General features: G+C 36.3%; 1 protein-coding gene across 4 annotated transcripts in view; it reads left to right on the top strand.

Moving 5' to 3' along the window:
- Window positions 1-8,232: 8,232 nt before the first annotated feature.
- LOC136808251 (uncharacterized) overlaps window positions 8,233-12,283 on the top strand; it is an 80,403-nt gene continuing 76,352 nt past the window's right edge. For 2 of the 4 annotated variants that reach the window (XM_067064791.1, XM_067064793.1), the window contains exons 1-3: window positions 8,233-8,420; window positions 8,593-8,671; window positions 9,041-9,140. In XM_067064791.1, coding sequence (XP_066920892.1) covers window positions 8,398-8,420; window positions 8,593-8,671; window positions 9,041-9,140 — 202 coding nt within the window. In that variant the 5' untranslated portion in view covers window positions 8,233-8,397. The remainder of the gene's footprint in view (window positions 8,421-8,592; window positions 8,672-9,040; window positions 9,141-12,283) is intronic. The other 2 variants (XM_067064792.1, XM_067064794.1) reach the window with 1 other exon arrangement.

The following is a 12,283-nucleotide window of genomic DNA, read 5'->3' on the forward strand; positions in this document are numbered from 1 at the left end:
TTGGAAATAAAGTATGGTAATACATATGAGATAGACAACATGGGTAGTCGTTTTTACAAGGGGCAGCTTGTTGTATAGCTTTTAAGGAACACAACCAAAAGCTACAGATGTGCCGTTGAAAAGGCTGATTCCCTCTCAACCTCGTTCATTCCCTGCGCATTACCAATACTCAGAAGCAGCCACCGACCTAAAATTTGCAAATATCTGTTCTGATTTGCCAGCTGGAAGGATTTCCCCGAAATTAAGAACAGTTCCTCGTTTTCCAGGGGAGAAATTTTTACTTCAGAACAGTTATATTTTTCCAGCTAGGAGGTAAAAAAACTTTCAGAACAGGTTCGAAATTACCAGGCGATTGATTTTAAGCGAGTTTAACTGCTTTTATCTACCAGGGCTGACGGTTGACAAAATCTTAAGAACAGATCGCTAAATTCCAGCTCGACATTGAAGGACTGTCCGAAACGAAATAAGTGGAGGACTGTATATTTCTATTAGATGTTTCTTCTTCTCTATCTAGTTTCGTACTAATCATAAATTACAAATGTCGCGCTATTTATATATCCACGTGACCGTACTGGTCACGTGGTCAAACTGTCAATCATAATTTCTATTCCACGACATTCCCCCGAAAATATAAATCACAACACTCACCCTGCCAAAATAATCTAAGTTCCTATAAAAAGTGTAACAAAATGTTCTAATAAATCGAGTAAAATCCTAGTTCATAAAACGTTCATAAAGCAGGTGAGGTTTGCGTAAACAAGTCTCCTTTAGCAGAATCTCTCAATAATTTCCAAAGTAAACTTCTTTCAAAGTTCCAGCAAAAAAGATTCTAAAGTTCGACGTTTTCCCAAACAAATCTCCAGTTCCAGTAAAGTTTCCCAATTTTGACGATTCAAAATGTCTTGCTTTCTAAATACGTACAATTCTCAACGTTCAAGTAACCAATTTTCGATCTATTCTTTAGTCGTAGGGGCCAAATTTCCAATGGGGCCGAGAAAATATCAAACTTTGTTCCCGTTCGTTAAAAGTCGTAAATCTCAAATTCTCAATCAAGTCTGAAGTATCCAAATCATGTGTAACAATGTACTCCAAAGTTCTCAAATCCTAAATCAAATGTGTAAAGATCAAATTCTCAAATCAAATGTGTGACGATATGTTCCCCAATGACGGATAGGAATTATTCGTAAATTTGTATCCAAACTTCTCCAATTTTCGATACAATCTAAATGTCAAAAGTTTTCAAATTGAAATCTCAAATCAATGTGTGACGATATATTCCCCCAATGACGGATAGGAATTATTCGTAAATTTGTATCCTCAAATCTAAAATCAATGTGTGACGATATATTCCCCCAATGACGGATAGGAATTATTCGTAAATGTGTATCCTCAAATCTCAAATCAAATTATATGACGATATATCCCCCCAATGACTGATAGGAATTATTCGTAAATTTGTATCCAAAGTTTTCCAATTTTCGATAAATTCTTTCTAAATCTCAAAAGTTTCCAAATCAAATGTAAATCCATAAATCGTATCCGTGTGAGTTCCAAGTTCAACAGCATAAGTTCAATCAATAAATGTTTCATTAAATTTCCAATCAAATCCATAAATCAGTGTCCAATAAGTTCAGGTTCAGCAGCACAAGTTCAATAATTATTTATTCAAATCAATTCCAAAATCATTGCAAGTCGGTCAAGTTCAACAACGATAATTCAATAAAAGTTCTTTAAAAAAACTTTTATACCAGATTCATATCCGGTTCGTTTGGACCAAATGTCCGAAACGAAATAAGTGGAGGACTGTATATTTCTTTTAGATCTATGTTACTTCTTCTCTTTCTAGTTTCGTACTAATCATAAATTACAAATGTCGCGCTATTTATATATCCACGTGACCCTACTGGTCACGTGGTCAAACTGTCAATCATAATTTCTAGTCCACGACAAGGACTTTTGAAAACAGAAACTTAATTTCCAGCTAAAAGTTTAAATATCTGTGAGAACAGATCGAAAATTTCCAGATGTTCTACACAGATAGAGAATTTTTCAGCTCCCACTCCTAGCAACCACATTCAGAAGGAGAAGAGCAGACTTTTGACTTTTTTGAAATTTCTTTAGAACAGATAGGGAATTCTTAGACACCTCATTTTTTGGATACAAAACTATTTTTTCATAAGAAAAGATATCATATTTTTCCAGCTAGCCCCAATCTTAACAAATCATATTTTTCCAGCTGGTCCCAATCTTCAGTAAAACAGACCATATTTTTCCAGGTGGTCCCAATCTTCAGTAAAACAGACCATATTTTTCCAGGTGGTCCCAATCTTCAGTAAAACAGATCATATTTTTCCAGCAGACTTTTTTCTTTAGTTCGCTTAGAACAGACCGCCATATCCAGCTGGAATGTGCCTTCAGAACAGATGCTTTCGGTGGATGCTTTCGAATACACGTTTTTTTTTATTAGAACGTCTTAATTTTAGCTGAGGCTGGATGTGCCTATTTTCTCATCAATTTTCAGCCTGAAATGTTCTTATTGACGTTCTTGAAATCGATTCGCTTAAAATCTAATAAAACCTTTAAATGTCGATATTGGGTTAAAATCGAGTAAATTGGCTATTATTTTTAGATGAGAGGAATAATTACAGTAATAATTGCACAAAATTCCTTAAGAACTCTAAAGATTTCGTCAAACTATTCGATTCTCAGGCTGGACATGTTCTTATAATGTTCTTAAATTTTTTCAAAATTTCAGCCTAAATGTTCTTACAAACTGGGTTCTAATAAAAAAAAAACGTGCACTAGCTTTTCTATGCTTTACTATATGGTGCTAGATATATGATGACAGGGGGGGACTCGATCAGCCAACACTAGGGTTCTCTGGCGTCCACAAGAAGTAACGTAAATAAATTCTGGGATGGGATACACAGGCACGAGGTTAATCCCCTCTTACTCTCGAGAGAGGAGAAAATCACTAAAACACAATTTTATAAATCATAAATAAATCATAAATCAAAAGTAAATCAGAAATCTCATACACCATTTTTCGAGTGATTTGTATACCCCTCTCGAGGGACGGCGGACCAACGTGCAACGACGACCCTTGAAGGACGGCAAACCAACGACGGCTCTCGAGGGACGGCGGACCAATGACGACTCTCGAAGGACAGCGGACCAACGACGACTCTCGAAGGAAGGTTGACCTATTGAGTTTAAAGCCCGAAGGGCTAGAGGTCAATCTCTAACCTCAGGCAAGAAAAAGTGAAGCCTTAAAAGAGGCCCCCCCAGCGGACCCTAAATTCACGCATTCACGCAAAAATTTTTCGCAATTCACGCATTCACGTAAGTTTTTCTCGAAATTCACGCAAACCCGATTTTTTGGGAAATCGGGGAAATTTTTGGAAAAATCGGGGAAATTGTCAAACATTTCTACACATTTGGGTGAAAAGCCAGTTTGCAGAGTCTGAATTATCAGAGAAGTCGTTTGTTTTTGTTAAGTAGTCGAGAGTGGGGCAGACGTTAGACATTGCAATCTACTATAAATGGTAGAATGCCCTCGTATACGAGGCGCCCCAGCGGAACCAAAATGGCAAGGCTGCTACACTCGAGATTTTTCGATCGGATCTGGTCATGCACTTGAGAAAAACTTAACTCAGTAGTGATTTTTTCCTGTACACTTGACTATAGGCACATTAGCTTAAAGCGCTACGTAAGTTTTTAACTTTAATCACATGCCATCACGCAAAATATTTTATTCTTCTAACATGTCACTGTCGTTTAGAAGAGGTGAAACTTCTCCAGTTTAGGTAACGCGATAGTAAGTGAAAAGATATGCGCCGCAGGCGAGTTTTTGTACAAAAAATATCTTAATCATTATCAAAAATAGGTCAAACAAACTCCAGGGTGACACCATAATGCTTAGCTAAGGGGTAAGGAGGCACAACCATGGTTTGCGCAGAGAGGAAATTTTTTGCATTTCTGTCACCTCGCGGTTGGCTAAAAATGCTATCTTTAACACCATTGAAAAAGAATGTAGTCTAAATTCGTTAAGAGGCGATGTACGGTCGCTTGATAGTTTGCAAAATGAGGTAAAAGGATGAACATTTGTTGCGAGCGAAGCGAGCAAACAAAAATTTAAAAAAGAATAGTTTTAATCAGGGCTCGCGTCTTGATTTCCTAACGTGGAGGGGCCGAAAACATAGTGACTAAGGGAGGCGCAACCATGGTTTGCACCGACAGGGGAAAATTTATATTTTCACACTCTGATGTGCTTAAATACGACTCCATTTCAGACTGATTTTGCCAAGAAATGAGGTTCTCAAAAGTCTGCATCATGGGTATTAAATATTTCTTTGAATTAAAAATTTGTGGTGAGGCCTGACTAAACTATACATGTTTTTTTCTTATAAGCAAATGTCTGTCCCTACATCAGGCTCGCATTATGCTTAGCATTCTATTGTTCTCAAACAATAGAGCCATTGTTTAGTGACCAAAAACTGAGCCTGCATATGCTTATAAAAGAAAAAATATGTACTTGCACTCGACTTTTGGCGAGTGCTGCACTCAAAATCTCGAACAAACGTGCCACGTTCTGCAAACTGGGTGAAAAGGGAAATTCCCCGAGTTCACGTAAAAAACAGGGCAGATTCACGCATTCACGCAATAGAAAATGGATTTTCACGTTCACGCAAGTTTTTTTAATTCACGCATTCACGCAATTTTTGTTCAATTTTCACGCATTCACGCAACCAAAAAAGCCCATTCACGCATTCACGCAAACCGCTGGGGGGGGGGGCCTTAAAAAATGCGCTGCATTTTTGACGACAGATTGAATCTAGCAATTCCTTTGTTTACGATTGATATTTTTTTCGAAATTTAGCAGTAAATTTTAGTTTCAATCTGTCATTTGTGTAAGAACCAGGCGAGCCGCTCAAGGCCGCGCAACTTTGGTAGGATTTGTTGGCTTCAAATCCTACCAAGGAGATTGACTTCTAGCCCTTCGGGCTTATACTTCATTGGGTTGACCCATATTTTAACGACCAGATTAATTAATTACCTGGTCGGACGACGACTCTCGAAGGGCGCTGCCCCGACCCACGACAACCCTCGAGTGTCGGCAACCCGACCCACGACAACCTTCGAAAAGCGGCGATCCGACCCACGACGGCTAGTCTGGACCGGCATCATGAACCGAACCCCCCCCATGTAGTCCCCCCATATTATCAGGGGGGGGGGGTCGGGGTCAAAAATCTGAAGCACGGAGGCCGTTGTTCAATTCATAGAGGTCACCGTAGAAATCATCGATGTCGTCGTCTATTACATAGAGGTCGTGAGCGGACTATAGAGGTCGTAGTGGTTCGTAGTGTAAAATTCAACATTTTAAGATCTGGTCTTTGATTTATAACATTAAGGTCTAGAAAATAAACGAAGGTATGGAAGATGACAAAATTTCCGTCTAGCATAACATAGAGGACGCCGTCCAATCATAGAGCAGAGGTCGTCGTCCAACCGTAGATGCCGTCGTTCAATCATAGAGGTCGTCGTTCAACCGTAGAGGTCGTAATCAGTAAAATCGATTATAGAGATTGTAGGAGAGGCCTGGAATCATCGAGTTAGGAGGAATTTTCGAGTTAGCAATTTTCGAGTTAGCTATATTATGACGTCATAAAAGTACAAATTATGACGTCACTTGTCTCTAACTCGATTTTTTATTTTGAAAAAATCTTTTTCGAGTTAGAATTAACTTGATTTTTTGTTTTCTCAAAAAGTTTTTCAAGTTAGCTATCTCGGTTTTCTTTTTCACAAAATCCTTTTTTCGAGTTACCATTATCAATGGAAGAAAGTCGTCCAGGGTAATTTTAAGCTAATTACTAAATAAAATTTAAAAAAGAAATGCAACACGGCATAGAGAATCTTTTTATGGAGAAATCCAAGATTAATTTGTTACTGAATAATACTGAGAGTTTAAGACCATTAAGAGTAATGGACAAAAAACAACAAATCGGGAACGTCTATATGCCCTTACGAATTGTTTTGCAATTCAAATACATTCCAAGGACAATCCATTTGCAATTCAAAATCTGAATGTATTTGAAATATTTTGGAAATAAAAGAAGAACAATCCAAATGTGATTCACAATCTGAAATGCTTTTGAATTGTATTTTTGATTTTCAAAAGAGTTTTCGAATGTATTTCAAATACAATCCAGAATGGATGGTATTTGAAATGTCCAGGAAAACAAAAATAGCAACATTCGATAATTCAAATGTAATCCAGTACTGAGCATGCCCAGGCTCAGAAAATCGAACTCCAAAATCAAAACAAACCACTTCAACATTTTTCAGAGTCAAGGAAGGTTTACTTGAAAGACGGAAAGCTTTACAAATTATATTTTTAATGTGAAATACTCTAGAATGCATTATGAGGTTGTTGATTGTGGATTTTTTGAAAAATGGTTGTTACATTATATTTTTTCATATAGTTCCCGCCCTGGCAATAATGTATGTAAGTTGCTGATTTTTTATGACTTTTTTATGACAGGATTTTCATTCTAAATTTGAATCAATATATTTGGTTTTAAAGGAAAAGATAGCAAAGAGGGGTCCGAGTTTTTAGCCATTTATTTTGCGATCTTTAAACAGAGATCAGAGAAGCTGCTTGTATACTTTTTAAATAAAATCTTACGTTTTGTAGGAGTCCATGTTCTGGAAGTCTTGATTGAATTTCCACTAAACAACCTCATTCTTTTTCTTGAATGCTTGAATGTTTTGAATTAAAAGGAGGTAACAGGTTTGTTAAATTTCATATGAGTATAAAATAATCTTTCTTGATAATGAAATTTATTTTCGTAATAAACTTTGCAAATTTTCTGAATCTTCTGGTGTTTTCAAATTCTGCCATCTTGTCCAATTTTAATTGCATTACCCACAATGCATGATTTAGATTGCATTTGAAATGTGAAATGTGCAATGGAATGACTTCTATGTTTCAAATACAATTCAAATTAGATATTTCAAAAACATTTCACAGATTGCTTTTGAAATGTGCTTTCGAAATGCTTTTGAATTGCTAACTATTTTCTTGTAAATTCACAATTCAAATACAATTCAAATTATACAATTCAAAAGCAGTTCATGGATTGCTTTTGAAATGTCATTATGAAGTGCATTTGAAGTGCTAACTATATTCTTAGAAATTCATAATTCAAATACAATCCAAATTATACAATCCAAAAGCAGTTCATGAACTGCTTTTGAATTAACTGCGAAATGTATATGAATTATTATTTTAATCGTCAGCCGTACAAAATTACTCGAATCTGATTGGTTTAGAGGAGTGCAATTAATCGTTAATTGCACTATTACCACTTTTTGCACTCTTCGGCGGGGGACACTTTTGTCCCCTTATTCTTTTCTCTCCCAAGTCCTGTGTCAGAGACTTTTTTTTACTATATAATAAAAAACAAAGACATTTTTTTTCTTCAATATAAAAAAGAACAAAGAAATTTTACGTTACAATAGCTTCTTTTAATTGAAAACAAAGAAAAATTACACTGCAATGTTTTCTTTTTAAACAAAAGAAAAAAAGGAGGTTTTCGAATGTATTTACTGACGATTACCTCGGAATCGTATGTTTTGTCGTGCAATTAACGATAGGACGAGTGCAAATTACGGTATTTTCTCCTTTGTTACGAGTGATTAATCGTTAATTGCACTCCAAACCATACGATTACTAGTACGAATTGTAACTGAACCTTCTTTGAAATACATTTGAATTGTACAATTCAAATACAATTCACATTCGTAGGGGTGGTTGGACGACGACATCTATGGTTGAACGACGACCTCTACGGTTGTACGACTACCTCTACGGTTGAACGACGGCCTCTACGGTTGGACGACGACCTCTACGGTTGGACGACGACCTCTATGATTGGATAATGAGGTGTATTTTTCAGACCTTAATGTTATAAATCAAAGAGCAGATCTTAAAATGTTGAATTTTACACTACGACCTCTATAGTCCGCTCACGACCTCTATGTAATAGACGACGACATCGATGATTTCTACGGCGACCTCTATGAATTGAACGACGGCCTCCGTGCTTCGGATTTTTGACCCGGATCCCCCCTGTATATGGTGGTTAGATGTTAGAGACAAAACCATGTTGAACAAAATTTGGAGTTGGAAAAATGTTCCACTACTTCGGTACCATTTTGGGTTATTTGCGGCAAGTTTTCGAATCTTTTGTTTACATCAAGATAGGTTCAACTTTGAGCAAGTCCGTGAATAATAGAAACTCGATCCAGTCTTTGCAAGTTTTCCTCGCTAGTTTTTTTCGAACTACCGCTGGTGGCGTGAAGGGACGAGCGAAAACCCTTCAAAAACTAGAAAGAATGGACAAATTACAAGGAAAAAGGTATATTATTCTTCAGATATGACATCCTCAGAGAGGTTTTTAACATTATTGAAACATTTTATAACTGTTTTAATGTATTTTTGATGAATTTGGGACAACATTTCGCACTCGACGGAATTTCGCCTACCCGGATCAAATCGCGAGTTCATTTTTCTTGTTCTTCATACTTTAGAAAGAATCTGTTGGAATTGGTTGATCGTTTACACGTAGAAAAGACTGTTGCATCAAACTTGGAAGAAAAATCAGAAGAGGTAAGGTATTTTTTAGCGAGGAACAATATTTTGAAAGTGCCGCTCGGGTGCTTCCGCAGCTTTACGCGGATTTGCGTTCCCGCGTGTGATAAAGGAGCGATCAGAAAAGATTCGTTTTCCTCAGCTCTAACAGTTTCAATCTTCTTCGAAAATGATGTTTCAAGCTATTTAGGGGGATCTGAGAACTTTTCTTCATTTTTCAAAACGTTTTTTAATATTTTTCTTATGAAATTTTTCCTGCTAGTCCGGACATGAATTTCGTGTCCGCATTTGTTGTTAGCCACGAACGAAAGAAAGCGCGGGGCCGTCTTTTGTTTACATTTTTCTACTTTCACTTTCTCAGAACTTTCCATACTTTCACTTTCTCAGAACTTGCTGGAGGAATTTATGAACCCTTTTCTTTTGTCAAACAAGAAGAATGAAGTCTATGAGGTTGATCCAAACATAAACTTGAAAGTTAGAAAGCAAGGTATAGTATTGTTTATTTGAATATAATTCCAAATTCCACCACTGACTCCAGCATCAAAACAATGATTAGAAATATACATGTGTTTACCTTTTTTACTTGCTTTATTTTTTGTGTGTTCTCGGTTTAAAATTATAAAGTTCACTCACAAACATCAATTTGTTAAATGTAGCAAAATAAATAAATCCACTGTTATCAAATGACAATCACGCAAAAGATTTTTTCTCAGGAAACCTTATAAACTAGCAGTTTTAGCGTCAACTGCTTTGAGACTATCTGACAAAACATGGGACGGCAATTCGGCCACCATTTCACTGTACCTCCAAAGTCATTTGATTTGACTTAATGAACGGCGTATTAAAAAATACACGAGAACAAATTTGTTGTCAAAGAGATTTAACAGTAAGTGAAAATACATCCTAAATCCGACAGCGCTGCCTAAATCTGATGGGGTCTTTCAAAGATACAAACTAAAATAAAAACAAACCTTTTGCTGTGACGCAACGAAGATACCAAAGTGTCAACTAAACTGAGAGATTTGATACATTGAACCAATTAAACCAAATAGCAATGATTGCTTCTTATACATACAAAACATAATTTTTTATTGCAATTATCTGATTATGTACAATGTCATAAATGACAACAATAGTAACAGCATCATAAAAAGTAATTATTTTTACAATACACACTTTTTAAAATTACATTAATTGACATCTTCACTATAGCAATCTTGTTAGATGTTTTGTTTCGAGAGTTCCTGCAATAGTTTATTGTTCAACTTGGAGAGGAAATGTTTGTAAACATAGAATTTTTTTCATAACAGTTATTTGGGGGTTCGGAATTAGGCAGGGCTGTCAGATTTAGGACCACTCACGGTATCAACCAGTCCCATGTTTTGACCAATCTTCCCAAGTTAGAGCAGTTGACGGTTGGAGGTACTCCGATTTGTGAAGCGTCTTTATGTCACATAGAACAAAAGAGAATAGCAAAAGAACAAAGGAATTACCCATAGCCACCATTTCGCAACCATCATGGGGAATCACAATTTTACGGAAATGAGAATCCTCATATAGAATAAAGCATCTTCTAAAAACTTCATTCTTCCCCATAAATGCAAAAATGAAGGAAAAACAAAGAAGTTTTTGTTTTCTGATTGTTTTTTTAATCTGCCATGAAGTGTTATGAAATTTCTTATAGAAAGACACATTCTCCTAGGAAGAGGCTTCAAAAGAATGACGTAGAAAAAAGTTGTTAAAAAGTACAGTATGTCATTTTATCTTAACCATTTCGTAAAGTACGTCACAACCACGAAGCGCTGACTTTTAGTTTGATGACTTCTTCTCACTTGTTTGGTTTCCATAATTAAAAGAAAGTCGTTATTGTGAACTTTGAACATGCTTAAAATCGAGGTACTTCCACTAACTGACTAGACTCCTCCAATCGATACAATCAGTATTGAATTAAACTCGTATATCAAGATCAGGTATTTCAAGTACGGGTCGATTTTACTTTCGTTTTGAGTGGTTTCAATTTTTTATTTCAAGCCAATATCTTAGCAACGGGTCGCTCACCCATAGTTATAGGGGTTTGTGCAAAAAACTAAACATAGAAAATTTTCCAAATCCCCCATTTAAATGATGCAATGAAAAATGAAACTTTTCTATGTTTCACACTCTTTTGCACCTTTTCTTCAAAATGAAAATATTTAAGATTTTTTAAGTTCTTCTTTTATTGAATGATTTTTATGGCACTTTATTGACAATCTAACTCTCACATTAAATTCCTGCTTTCTTCAGTAAATTGAAGATGAGAAAAAACCTAAGCCACGGATCACGGATTGAAACAAATATATGAAGGGTGGGATTTTACAGCCGCCCATTGTGCAAGGCACTGAAAGGCCACGGGTGCCAAAAAGAAGGGCCGTTTGAAATGCGGCAACCTCATTGGTGGAAATTTGATAAACAGTTGCGAAGGAGCGCTGGGAAGCAATCAGTAGAAGAGACCACTTTCGTTTTTGTTGCAAATTTCTATAAAAACTTCTCTCAGGGATTACTGTCAATGTACATGTATACACATGTGTTGTGTCAACTTGTCAGCATTGTATTGTTGTAAAGGAAAGGATAAAAGAGGTAAGACTAGCCTAGTTTCTAATCCTGATATAGAAGTATAAGTTTAAACTGACAAAAATTTTTTTTTTGATTCTGGCAGTCAGTTAGTCACACTAGGAAATCTAGTTTTCAGAAAAAACAACACCAGTCATCTACAGGATGTAATTGCAACAACAACGATGAGAGTAACCTGAACCAAGTTCAATATCCCAAGCCAATTAATCAAAATAACATATGAAAACTTGAAAGGAAACAAAATGACCGATTACCAAAACGTGCAACAGCCAGAATAAACCAACCAAATTGTAATTCAGTTCAGTTCGCATGGATTTGTTAAGGCCTTGATTATACACAAAAATAATTTGGGCATGTAAATGGGCCATTGTTTGATATCCAGCAAACTTTCCGGGAAATATCCTATCCGGTGGTGCGCGGATCTAGGTGGGTGTCTTCTCCCCCGTAGACTTTTTTCTTAGGAAGTTGTTCTTCAAATTAGTTTTCAAGGTTGGCTTGCCTCAAATTTTTTCATCTATGGCTCAAAATCTGGGTAATTTCTCATAGTCCAGGCGGTGTCAACCGAACCCTATCGAACCGATTTTCGTTATCGCACCATCGAACAAAATCGAACGATAGCTGTTCGATTACCGAACCCGATCGAACAGCTATCGAACTTTACGAAAATTTCTTGATAAGTTCGATTTAGTTCGATGAGTTTTCTTTGTTCGATTGATGTTCGATGAGTTCGATTTAAGTTCGATGTGGTTCGATGGTTGTGTCGGATTGATTCTACTTTTCTTTACCTTTCAGAAAATAAATTACGAGGTTGTTTAATCAAAACATAGGCACCGAATGCTTCTATGACCCGCCAATACGCCCTCGGAATATAAATAAAAAATTGGGCGGCAAGGTATAAATCGATTTAATCGAACCAATCGAACTTCATCGATCTTAATCGAACTGATTGAAGCTCAATCATATTCATCGACCTGCGATCAAACTATAATCGTATAATCGAACAGTCATCGAACTTTACGA

This window comes from Clytia hemisphaerica, unplaced genomic scaffold, assembly GCF_902728285.1.
Source record: "Clytia hemisphaerica strain Z4C2 unplaced genomic scaffold, Clytia hemisphaerica genome assembly, whole genome shotgun sequence".
Taxonomy (NCBI): Eukaryota; Metazoa; Cnidaria; class Hydrozoa; order Leptothecata; family Clytiidae; genus Clytia; species Clytia hemisphaerica.